Consider the following 13,635-nt stretch of genomic DNA (forward strand, 5'->3'; position numbering starts at 1 on the left):
ATAACTAGTCAAATAAGAACCAGTTCAAACAAGCATCTTCATCCAATGATCATTATTAGCTTACAATCTTCAAAAGTCTTACCCGGAAGACACAAGGCATAGAAATGACCAAAAATCCGAACCCAGGACAACTTGATAATGGTCTGAAGCTGAATGTCATCGAAACTGGTTTAAGGATATTGTCACATTGACCTAGAGATTCCAGAATTCCCTGGAAAATTCCGGTTTTTGGAAAACTATCCTGACCCGGGCATGAATTTTCGGCCATTTCTACGCCATATGCTTTTCCGGTTAATAATTAATTTGAAAATAACTTTCCAAAAAATTCCGGAGCTTTTTGCGAGAAAATAATTAAAATATGTGGAATAAAAAACAGAGTTTTTCTCAAAATAAAATTTAAAAGTTTCAAAATTTAAAATAATCGATATCAAAATTCAAAAAAATAGATTAAATTAAAATAAAGTTTACAAACCAAGAAAAATGTGCTATAATTAAGGTTTAAAAAATTAAAAATAATAATTCATTTGTAAATAATATTAAATATTAAAATAAAAAAAGTATAAATAAATTTACGGATAAATATAATAAGTTTAATATGGGGTATTGGAACGGGGGGAGGGGGAGAAATGCGAAGAGAATATGCGCAATAACTACGCGCAGGCACTATGCGCCAAAATTTCGCGCATTGACTACGCATGACTCTTAGTAACTACAACTGTGACATTTATATATCAAAATATATTTAATTCAACTTTTATTATCTTCTCCAAAAAATTCAAAATTTCTCTTTAAACCAATAAAAATTTCTAAATTCTTCAATCACATTCAGTGCTTCTCCCCTAACGCCATCATCACTGTCAACTGTCAGCTCATCATTCACAATCATCGACAACTCTGTGTTCCATTGATTCTGTAAAGAATAACAGCAAAACCTTCCAAGTAATCTCAGCATTAAGCATGTCCTCAGCCGAATTTTTGCATTCGTGTGCCTTAAAAGCTTAGTCAGATCCACATCGACGTCATTTTCATTGTCATTAAAAATTATCTTTTTAATCAGCTTTGAATTTTCAGGAAGATCCTGAAGAATTGCACATATCAAAGCAATGACAGAACTTGCAAGTCTCACAGCATCTTTTGAGTCATTTTCACATCCAATTACAATGAAATTTTTGAATAAATGATCGAGATTCAGCAGTGCCATTGCATCACAAAGCATATGCAGGAAAGTTTCACCTGAGTAGACCAAGAAGACGACAAGATCGTAGATTGATGATAAAGTTTTGAGTTCCTGCTCGTTAAAGTTCATCGGTGAATCGAGTTTTTGTGGGGATACTGATGTGGTTTGGGTCTGTGGATGAATGGAAAGTTGGGGTTATATAGAGTAATTTAGGGTTTGAGACTGAGACTGATACTGAGGCCGAGACATGGTTCCGAGACCAAGACTAAGATGAAGACGGTGAACAAGACCATGACTGGCACCTAGTCTTAGAATGAGACCGGGACCAGAGCCAAGGACCGGAATCAGGATTTGGTCTTGGTCTCCAGAACCCAATGTTGGACAGGAATGGGTAAGGTTCAGTCCAGTCAGGATAACTTAAAAGTCAAGTTTGCAGGGTATACCGACCCCAGTACCGGGATCTATTTAGAGGAGGGTATCGAGTTTGAGCTTGATTGTTCCTTACCTGCATCTTCTTACTGCACAACAATTTCGATGCATAAACCAAATTTGGCACCAATTTTAATTGCAAATACATTTTGTCAATCTCTTCCATCATTGATCTCGGCATGTCTATAGCATATGGTAAGCATATAATCTGCACAACATGATCAATCAGCTTCGGATTGAACTTTGGATCACGCAATAATCCAACAATAATTGTCATCATGTTTTCTTGTTTGTAAATCTCTAAATCACCGTCCAAGACTTCCTGCATGGACTTGAAGATGAATTGAAGCCATTCTTCGGTCTCGACAGGAACACTTGACACATCTGTGGATATTCCATCAGATTGTGTCTTTTGTGACTTTTTGAGGCTTACTTGAACTTCTTTTGGTTCAATTTTTTCTGACAATTCTTGATGAATTTTAGCTATTGGGACTTGATGCTGCGGCAAGGGCATAACAGCTGATGGTGCCATTAAGAAATGATGTAAATCAGGATCAATATTGTCCATAAATCTATGCATGACCATATTTGAGTTCTCGGCCAGTGGCTGGACGTTTCCAATATTGTGAATCTTCGGTGCTGCATCAAACTGGAACTGCTGAATGTTTGTATGCATCGGAAACTGCTGTGGAATTCTTAATGCTTCCAGTTCATTCCTTGTTGCTTCACCGCTGGTCTCTAAGCTGTCTGACTCATTCTTAAGGACCGAAAGGTCTTCATTGTCCGTCTCGTCCATGTCACTTTGCAGGTTCAGGTTGACCTTAATGGAATCACGTGACGACATCACATCCTCAAATTGCGGAAATTCCTGCTTTTTAAGTTGAGCAATTTTTGGATGTTTATCCATCAACTTCCGTTCATCACGTGACGCTTTCGGGCGAGTAAATGGCGAGTCCGAAATTGACTTGTCGGTGCTTAATATCAGGATATTTCCTTTGACAAACTTATGATTCAGGATTTCATCCCAACCCATTCTTTTTGATGGATCATTGACCAATAATCCTTTAAGGAATGAGATGCAGGTGCTGGACAGAAAGCTAGGCCACTTGACATTTCCATACCGGATCAACTGGATGAGCTGCAGGATCGATCGTGTGTTGAACGGCGACTCACCGGCCAACATCTCATAAATAATACAACCGAGTGACCACAAATCAGCTTCATGTCCATAACCGCGACCCTCAAGAAGCTCCGGACTCATGTACAGTGGAGTTCCTTTAATTGATGTGAGAATCTGCGTACCAAGTGTCATGTTCCTTGCCAATCCAAAGTCACAAAGTAGTGCCTTATAGTTTCTATCCAATAAAATGTTCGGTGGCTTTAAGTCACGATGCAGGATCCTGTGTGAATGTAGATAGTATAAGGCACTGATGAGATCATATGACAACTTTTGAGTTTTGGATTCACCAAGTGATCCATCTCTGGCAAGCAGCTTGTGTAGATCTGATACGGCATATTCACAGACAAAGACGAGTTCCTTTTCAGTCTCGAATGATGAAAATAGCTGAATTATGTTTGGATGTCGAAGACTTTGTTGGATATTGGCTTCTTGTTTGAGTGCTGCGAGCTCTTTTGTTGATCGTCCGTGCTGTGGAATAGAGGAAAGGTTCATGGTGAATTTAGTGGATGTTTGAGAATTTTGTGAAATTTAAGGTACAGTGCAGAGCTGATTTAATGCTCAAAATTGACAAAATTGACCGAATGATCAGTTCCAGGTCCACAGGAAGAGAGCTAAACTTCCAAAATCGTCAATTTAAAATCCCCAAATCCCCACCAACTTCCAACTTACCTTCGACAAAACCTTCAGTGCCACAACATTCCCAGAGTCCAACTCAGTAGCTTTAAACACTTTACCAAACGATCCAGTGCCAATAAGACTTAGAATTTTGTAATTTTTAAATGCAATCGAGTCTATTTTTTCCATTTTGTTCAAAATGATCGGCTGATCACTTAGGATGAATTGTTTGTAAACAAAGTGAGAGGAATGTGTGGGGAGTATATAGGTATGGGAGATGATGATGATCGTGGTGAGTATGAGAGAGAGTTGAGAGAGAGATTTGGGAGAGGATGTGTAGGAATTGAGAGGAATTTGGATGTAGAATGTGTTGGGATGGTTTGGTGTTCTTAGAAAGGAAGCTGAGAAGCATAAGCCGGGTAGATGATCCAAAATCCGGTCTCTGGTCAGTGTGGCTCTATTATCATGATCGATTCCGACACCAAGACCGAGTTAAGCCAGCTTAGAGTCAGATTTGTAGTCAATAAACCGATTTGTGCTATTCCTTCTGACAATATTCATCTTAGAGAATCTATCGACGATCTGGATGAATCATCCAACTGTCCATACGCCATTCAGACTCCACTACAGCTCCTGATCCAATTTAGAACATCCAAACACATCAATTCCTTCCTAAAATCCAAAAAAAATTATCAATTCCCTTAAAAATTCACCACAAAATATCCATCAGTTACAGCCAATTTCAAATCCCTAAAATCTACTACCTTAAAACCTCTCAACAGCCATTTCATGCGTCTCACAGAACACCTCAAATGTCCAAACCAGACAAACAAAATTCACAGTAGAAAAATTTTTACCGGAGAAGGAATTTTTGTGGAAATAAAAAAAAAATTCAAAATTACTTGTCAAAAATGAGTGGAACAATTCTTGAGAATCTCAGCGGTCGGAAGCTTGCCATTCTCGTCTCAAGTTTACTCTTCTGTCAGCTTATTTGCTTCCTGATTGGCGGACTTATCGGTAAGAATTTTTTCAACTTTTTTTTGTCTGTTTACTCATTTATTGTTTACTCATCGACTGACTGCTTTTCATCACTTAACAGCTCCACGACCGTCTTCCGTTCAAACAATATTGGCTACAATATGTATGGATACGCCTGGTGCACATAATGATACAACGCATTGGATATACACGAGAGGCTCCAAGCCGTCCTGCGATGTTGTAACTCATGAGGAAATGATTAAGGATAAATTCAGGATGGCCAATAAGCTTGTGTTTGTCTTTCAAATGCCACTACCGCGTGATGGATATAATCTTGACTACTCGAGGTGGCAGCAAGGCTTAATTGGCATTTTACAGACCGACATTGCATACGATCCAATGACTTATAATAAGCCGGATACAGAATTGACTTTGGATATGCGATTGGCTTATAGAAATAAGGAAGACTCAGAGGATGACTGGAAGTTGTATGCACGATCAATGGAACGACGTGATTTACACTGTATTGCTGATAATCAGACTGACAAGTACATGTACCAGTGTGATACAATTCCTATTTTTGAGATGGGCTCGCTGCATCATGACTATGTAAGTGATTTGTTGACTTAACTGTGTGGCATGAGACACCTTGGTGGCATATCATAGTGAACCTTGGCACATCCTAGTGTACCTTGGCACACCCTGGTGTATTTTGGCACATCCTAGTGTACCCTGGCACACCCTAATGTCCCTCGACACACAGTATACCCAACACTGCTGTAAATATCCTCTAAACAGCTTCTTAATCCAATCTTTATCTTCCAGTACCTCCTTAACGTTCGCATCCCAGTCGATACCGACGAAAAGATGAACTTGGACATTGGATTCATCACGGACTTGCATCTGTCAACAATTTACCAAAACGGTGGCTTCACAAAAGTCTGGATTGCCTTGAAAAGTGTTTTCTGTCCACTTATTGTGGCTGTTATGATTTGGTTTTGGCATCGTGTCCATTTACTGCAGAGAAAGCCGGTCTTGTTGGAATATATGCTGATCTATCTTGGAGCATCGTTGACGTTCTTGAATTGTGAGTTTGTTTGGGGTAGTCAGGCTAGATGGAATGAGTTCCTGTTGTAGATTGAACTTATTTGACTAATGTTCCCAATTTTTAACCAATTTCAGTGCCTCTTGAGTACTTCTCACTATTTTTCGAGATGAAGTTCATGCTGCTGCTCAGTGACATCAGACAAGGTGTCTTCTATGCCATGTTGTGCTCATTCTGGCTTGTCTTTGCTGGTGAACATATGTTGATTCAGGAAACTGGAGAAAGGAACTCATTGAAGGTTTACTGGAGACATTTGCTGGCTGTTATCACTGGATGTGTGTCGTTGTTCCTGTTTGACATTTGTGAACGCGGTGTGCAGCTTAGAAATCCATTTTATTCAATTTGGGTCAGCAGATTTGGAAGTAAAATTGCGGTAAGTTGAGCATCATCAAAGTTATTGTCGTCCTTAATTCATCCTTTAATTCCAGATGACATTCATTGTCCTCGGTGCTGTCTCAGCAGCCATCTACTTTGCCTTCTTATGCTACATGGTCTGGAAGGTCTTCTGCAACATCAGCATTAAGCGAAGCGTCCTTCCATCAATGAGCAAAGTCCGACGAATTCACTATGAAGGAATTATTTATAGATTCAAATTCTTGATGCTTGCAACTCTTCTGTGTGCTTTGTTGACCATCATTGGATTCGTTTTGGGACAAGTGACTGACTCGCAGTGGCACTGGAATGATAATGTTGAGATTGAATTCTCGTCTGCTTTCTTTACTGGAGGTGAGTTTAATTGGTGACTGGGATGGTGTGGGTAGCTATGGGTTAACCATAGCCCCTCTTAGTACGTCTCTGTACTCAATACCCAAGCTTCAACCCTCGTTAAACCCCAAAACCCATTTAAACAGCCTTTAACACTTTCTTTCCATTCATCTTTCAGTCTATGGTATGTGGAACATCTACATTGCCAGCATGATCATCCTCTATGCTCCATCACACAAGCGATGGCCATCAGACAACGACCAAACACAAGAAAACATCATGGGCGAGGAAATTGAGTTCAGTAATCTTCCATCGGACTCAAATCCAAGTGAAATATCGTCACTGACTCAATTTGCACGTAAAACTGCTCTCGATTAAATTTTATGTCAAGTATGGATTGTGAGTTTTGGAAGGGGCTTGGATGGGTTAGTGGTTGTTGAACTATGTGAACTGTGTGGGTTGTAACTTAGCAGATGATGGGTATGATTACCAAAATGAACGTATACTCAATAAATATAGTTGAGCACGCTCAATTTTGAGAGCATACTCAATTTTAGGGGACATACTAGTGCAATAGTGGACAACCTATGTGTTTTGACACTCTTGGGAACCTTGAACACTTTTCTAGAGCTGAAGTGTGCCGTGACACAAAGAAGGTTGTTCTACACTGCATTATTGTATCACAGACCACAGTTCGAGAAGCACTGACCTTAAAAATTCATCAAAAAAATGTCAAAATTGACCAAAATTTTTGCCATTTTTTTGATGAGATTGTTAAGCCTTGGTGAGTGTGGGTGTGCTTTTTTGATACTTAAAATATAGAAATTTTTACAAAAGATTTTTTTAAATATTAATATAGTAATTTTATAGTAATTGTATTAGATCTTCCAAAAAAAAATCAAATTATTTTCTTAATGTCAAATTTTTATATTTTTCTCTCTAATTTTACAATTTAGTTTTTAACCTTTTGAATCTCTATTAAATTTCATAATTTTTGTCAATAATTGAATTTGATTAGTAATGACAAATAGACAATGAAGATTCCAGAACTGGAAGTTGATTCAATTTTTATAAGAAGTTGAGTCGACTTGTCCATACAAAATCCGAGTTGACTTTAAGCTCTGAGGAACATGAATGGAGGACCGTGATGCAATTTGTGACCTGTTCTGTTGCTATCTCGACCCCATGTCATGTACACTCATTGTCTATTTAAGAACATATTAACTCCATCCAACATTAATGTTTTATGTGCCAATAATCAGCAGTCAATCTGTGAAACTTTATCTATCTGACTCTCTAAAATCAGTGCTGTCCAAACTGTGAGCCGTGGTACATTAGAGTGTGTCATGCAGATGACATGACCAATATGCCAAATGTGTGGCTCACTATCAAGGTGTGTCATGGCAAATTCAAGTTTAGACATCACTGCTCTAATTTAAGGCATGAAAATTCATGTGAACTGCTAAAATTCTTCAATTTTGACCTGATTTTGGAATTCATTCTGAATTTACAAGCCATGCTTTTAACAATTTTTTTACATACACAAAAAAGTAACATGATCAGTATTTTTATACAGCTAGTAATTTATCTCTAGAATTGTAGATGGATAAGTTTAACAGTAATTATAATTATGAGCATAAATTTGAACAAAAAATAATTATTTAATTAAAGTTTGTAGATGTTTTTAAAATTTAACAATTTGAGAATAATGTGAACAAGAATTATAATTTTAATAAAAAAGCAATATTTTTTAAGTTTTTGTACAAGTTTAAAAATTAATAAATGCCATAAATAAAGAATTTTGAGAAATTTCAATGGATAATGTTGGATTTTTAATTACTTTAAAATTCGTTTATTTTCAGGAAAATTGTCAAAAAATTTAAATTTTATTTTAAAATAATTAAATTTAATTTTTTTTAAATTTTTCAATTTTTCAATTTTTTAAAAAATTTTAAATTTCAAATTTTTTTAATTATTAAAATTCAAATTATTTTTATTTTAGAATTTTTAATTTTTTTTTTAATTTTTAAATTTCAAAATTTTTTATTTTTGAAATTTCAAATTTTTTGATCTTTTCAATTCAAAATTTAAATTTTTAAGATTTTTAAAAAATGTTAAAAAATATATTTTTGATAAAAATTTTTAAAATTTTCCTCAATTTTTCCACAATTTCACAATTTCAATCTTCTTCTCCAACCTATTAGACTCACTAAAGTGTTCATTCCTTTATTTTTCTTTTATCATTCTCCATCAATCCAACGAATCTCATCAGTATCATCATTAAGTAACAAGATACTCAATCCCACCCTAATCAAGTCGCAATGAAATTCAAGAATGACATCATCAAAAAATTCATCCTTTGTAATTGATGATATTTGAATTCCATGATTGATTAATACGCAATAAAAATGTTGTGTGTAAAAAAAACAAAGACAATATGGAAGTTGAAGGGAAAATCGGAAGTGCGGGAATTTCGTCAGAAAATCTGGAAAAAATTGAAAAAATTGAAAAAATTGAAAAAATTGAAAAAATTAAAAAAATTGAAAAAATTGAAAAAATTGAAAAAATTGAAAAAATTGAAAAAGTTGAAAAAATTGAAAAAATTGAAAAAACTGAAAAAACTGAAAAAATTGAAAAAATTGAAAAAATTGAAAAAATTGAAAAAATTGAAAAAATTGAAAAAATCCAAATTCTTACAAAATCAGCCTAAGGATCCCCATAAGCCCACAAACAGCAATCCATAGGAAGCGACACATTAGCCGAAGTCATATCAACAACAAAACTATCAAATGCTTTAATGCTCACTCGTCAAAAGGTAATTTGATCTCATTCTTCCGCATCAGTTTTTATCGGAATTTATGCCTTCATTTTTCCCAAAAAAAAGAAAATGAATTTTCCAAGAGAAAATGGAGTTTTCTATTTGTTGACTGACTTGATGCTAAGCAAATGATGATGATGATGAAGATGAAAATAAATCTTAAATTTTGTGAACAATTTTTTTGATGCCGAACATGATTTTAGCGGTAACCAACAAAAAAGACAGCAATTTTGATGATCTGATATTTAAGAGTAAATTGTGTGAGATTTTTGTGTCATGTCATTGGACTAATGTCAACCATTACGCCATTAAATTGCCAACACTAACATTTTTGTGGGTAATTTGTTGATTTCTGACAGTCAATTTGTGAAGATTTCTGATTGTCTTTTGATTTATTTTCGTGGTTTTTGGATGAAATATGGTTTTTTATGGAATTTTGAAGGAATGTAGCTTGAGGTTGTCCGAAGGATGGCTCTAGACACCATCAGATCCTTCATTTTTAGACATAGGAGTCCTAAAACCACTTCTAAGGCATCTAAAGGACAAAAATTGCTTCGATCTCCATTAAAAGCACTCATTCTATTTTTCCATGAACTATAACAATCCACAAATTCATTTCAACCCATAACCCATCCAACAAAAGTCCATCTCAACATCACCAGCATGAATACAGTCAATTCCTCAACATTTTGTCACCAAATTGTTCCCTTTACATTTTTTATTTCATTTAATTAAATTAAACATCCAACCAATGATAAAATTAACCAGGCGCGACCAAATGATTCACATCATAATGCCTGACTGTTGATGAAAGAGTGGCTCTTGATGCCCACATGATTAAAATTAATTTTTCATCTTGTTTACTTAGTTTAATATGATGATGATTATGAATTTATGGAGAAATGATGAGGAAGTGAAATTGAAAGAACAAATATGAGTGATTAAAGTTGATGCGGTTGAGAGTTATGGGTCTTGTTTTGTGGTGGTTGTGGATTAATAAATCATATTTAAGTATGAATATGGTTTCGTTAGATGTAATGTTGTGTGGATCTGCTTACTGCTTGCTGACTTCGTTGGTCGTGGTGATCAATTGTGATCTATAACCTGTAAAGCTCAAGTTGGTTCCAAATTGACCAAATGAATCTGAAATCCGGCACCAGACTGACGTGACCCTGGTTTATTGCCAGATATCAACCAAAAACAGCGTTGATGTCTAATCCGGAGTGACTCTGACTAGGTCTCGGATTCGGTTTCAATCCGGCACCAAACCAGAGTCAAGCCTACCTTTTGGCCGGATTTTTGATCGATTAACCGATTAACCGGACTTAAACCGACCTCGAAACCAAATCAGCTTCTCACCTACTTGAACCATTCGGGTAGCAACTGAAATCAATCACCACAATTCATCAAACGACTCACACGACTTAACCATGCCTCCACATCCCACCAAACCACTCCTAATTCATCTCATACAACAATCAACTGATGCACTCTACACATCTATTCTACATTCCACAACCAAATGACTACAAAATGAAAGAATTCTTTCTATCTCTTATGTTTATGTCTAAAAGTCATTTTTTTAACTTAATAGACACAATCATTACCGTAAATCTTCTTCATCTTCAATTTTTTCCCTTCTGTCTCTTTTTTTTTACACTTTTTATATTCTAAAGATATAAAAAATGATGACATTTGCTGAGGGGTTTTTTTGAATTTTTACTAACTGTTCATGTAGGAAAAGTGTGTATTTAGTGGGGAAGGAGTGACAATTGGTAGACACAGTACAGGGTATGGACATTGGATATTTGGAATGTTTGAGGTTATAGAGTGTGTAAAAAGGGGGTATTTAGGGATAAAGGGTTAGGTCCTTGGAACATAAAGCATCTATCTTAAGGGTTGTATCCAGGTGGTGGTCTGGTTGGTCCTGGTTGTTAGATAGGAGTCTGGCTAGATACGGGACAGAGTAGATAGGAGTTTGGCTAGATTGGTGTTTAGATGGATAGGGGTCTGGCTAGATATGGGTCAGGGTAGACTGGACTCAAACTAGACTGGAGTTAGGCTAGACTTGAGTCAGGCTAGACTGAAGTCAAGCTAGACTAGAGTCAGGCTTGACTGAAATCAAGCTAGACTATAGTCAGGCTAGACTGGACTCAAGCTGAACTGAAGTCAAGTTAGACTGGTGTCAATCTAGACTGGAGTCAGGTTAGACTGAAGTCAGTTTAGACTGGAGTTAGGACAGAATGGGGTCAGATTAGATTGGTATTAAGCTAGAATGGAGTTAGATTAGACTAGAGTCAGCCTAAACTGGTATCAGGCTTGTAGAAAGGGGTCAGGCTAGACTAGAGTCAGGCTATACTAGAGTCAGGCTAGAATGAAGTCAAGCTAGACTGGAGTCAGAATAGATCTCACCATTTCCTAACCTTGCCTCACAAAACCATCCATTCCATACTTAAACTCGTCACATTCAGAAAAATCGAGCATCCAAATGACATAAGGAACGTGTTAGGTTATTAATCGCACGCCATGCACACACCACATTTAAAAATGGTAAAATGCGTATCTATACTTAGAACTTTACTTCTTCCAATTTCACCTCGAACCCCAACCGATATTATTTTTTATGAGCATGAACATCTTCATTTTTTGTCAGTGTGCATTTGTCGTACCTTACCTTCTCCTCTCTCTATTTTTTATGGTGTCGATTTTTCCTCCTTTTTTTTAAAAAAGTGAAATAAAAGACAAAAAAAAAAGAAGTGACTTTAAAGGTTGACACGAGATAAAGATGAGAAGAAATTAGTTTGAGACGCGTGCGTGTAATAAAAAATGCATTTTTATTCCCACTTTTTATGTGAATTTGAGATTTTTTTAAGGGGTCTTTAAGATGCATAGGAATAGAAGAAGTAAAAAATTGTGAAAATTTGAGATATTTTTGGGATTTATGAATGGATTTTGGAATGAATGAATTGAAAAAATGGCAAATCTGATCGATTTGACCTGTATTGTGACTTGAGGAATGTGAATTTAGGGTCATTGGGTTAGGAGGGAATGTGATGAGCTTGTAAATTGGACCATCTATACATTTAGTTCAGAAATTGTCAATTTAAATCGTAAGAACAACTGGAACCAACCATCCTCTTCCCCTCATCCAGATTCCGTAACGTACTCCATGCCACCCATGTCCCCAAAGCTGTTACCTACTTCCTCCCAACCATCTTAAGCTTTAAGCCCAGTAACAAATCGTTGTGTTAGCAGAAATACATGAAGTCACCTTGACGACATTGTAATAGCTGATTTTGACCAATTTTTAAGGTGAATCATGAGCTAACTCTAGTTCCAATGATGACTACTCACTAGTCGAATAGTACAAGTTGGTTCGATCCGAAATCAGGCACCAGTAAGCAGGTATCTGGCATTATTCCAGAAATCAACCGAATCCATGCATCAAGTCAGAGTCACACCGGCCTGTTCTATTAATCTAGGTATGGCATTCGTGATTATTCGATTCCATTTAAAATCATTAAGTCCTAAAAGACACTCTGAATGCATCTTCTCATTTCAATTTAAAATAAAACCTCGTATTTCTTTAATTGATGATCATCAAAAATGGGAAATCTTAATGAGTGTTTGCTTAATGGAAGCTAAAATGTTGTTTTTGATGGATTTAATGATGATTCTGAGTCTTGGATTTGGGAGTTGAGTCAAAATAATCTAAAGCATCACATGATGCTCAAAATCACATTTAGACAAGGACAGCAAGCCAAGACACAGCCGTAAAAATACCAAAAATTCCAATTTCCATATTCCCGCCAAAAATTACCATTCCAACTCCTTAAATTCACACACATCCCCTTCTCCTTTCCAATTTAACCCATCAAAAATTACAAATTAAAATTCACATCAATTTTTGCATCCCTTTATATCCAAAAAGTACCAAAAAATTCTCTTCCTGGTCACTCAAAAATGCTCAATTCCTCTTCCTCATACCCAAAAAAATGCTCACAACAAAAGAATCATTTACAGTCAAAGGACCTAAAATGTTATGCATTTTTATATCTCATAAAGATCTCTCTCAGTTCTGTTGCATTCCTTTGTTCCTATTATGTAAAAAAAAACTCACACAATTGTACGTAAAAGGCTAATAAAATGCAAGCTGCAACGGTAACAGTGCATTATGTATTGTTGCTGTATTGAATAATAGATTATCCCTTTGAAATGTCCAATGCAGTTCCTTCTTTTGTTTGTTTCTTCGTCCTGTATATTCATGATTATTATTATTGATGATGATGATAGGGTGTGGAATGGATTGCTGCCTTTTCTTTGGACTTCTTTGGGTTATGAAAGGATTTGGATGGAGATGATTGTGATGTCTTGGAGATAACTGAGAAAGAACGAGGTATTGGACATTGGATGTTGAGATTTGCTTACTTGTCATACTTAGAACTTAGGTTACAACAAATGGCTGTCCATCCCACTCTGTTGCAGGCCCTGTCACCTAGTTTATACCAATTCTCTGTCCGTTCGTTGAGCTGACATCCTTTCATCTCTGTTCTACGATTCTGGAGCTTCAGGCTGAGGTTTAAGGGTCGAAGAGATATGAATTTGGACAGAGGTCAGACCTGGCTCCA

General features: G+C 36.2%; 2 protein-coding genes across 2 annotated transcripts; one reads left to right on the plus strand and one right to left on the minus strand.

Annotated features, from left to right (window-relative positions):
* Positions 1-723: 723 nt before the first annotated feature.
* Positions 724-4,108, minus strand: fu (STKc_STK36 domain-containing protein fused). The gene is made up of 3 exons (XM_070652850.1): positions 3,456-4,108; positions 1,683-3,254; positions 724-1,348 (listed from the first exon to the last, which is right to left on the minus strand). The coding sequence occupies exons 1-3, from the start codon at positions 3,588-3,590 to the stop codon at positions 776-778; spliced, it is 2,280 nt and encodes a 759-aa protein (XP_070508951.1). The 5' UTR covers positions 3,591-4,108; the 3' UTR covers positions 724-775.
* On the plus strand, positions 3,668-7,871 carry wls (Wnt ligand secretion mediator). Its single transcript, XM_070652871.1, has 6 exons — positions 3,668-4,418; positions 4,501-4,988; positions 5,205-5,466; positions 5,562-5,857; positions 5,913-6,210; positions 6,368-7,871. The coding sequence occupies exons 1-6, from the start codon at positions 4,313-4,315 to the stop codon at positions 6,565-6,567; spliced, it is 1,650 nt and encodes a 549-aa protein (XP_070508972.1). The 5' UTR covers positions 3,668-4,312; the 3' UTR covers positions 6,568-7,871.
* The last annotated feature ends 5,764 nt before the right edge of the window (positions 7,872-13,635 follow it).

This window comes from Chironomus tepperi, unplaced genomic scaffold (genome assembly GCF_022539635.2).
Source record: "Chironomus tepperi strain 1889 unplaced genomic scaffold, CSIRO-AGI_Ctep_v1 contig_58, whole genome shotgun sequence".
NCBI lineage: Eukaryota > Metazoa > Arthropoda > Insecta > Diptera > Chironomidae > Chironomus > Chironomus tepperi.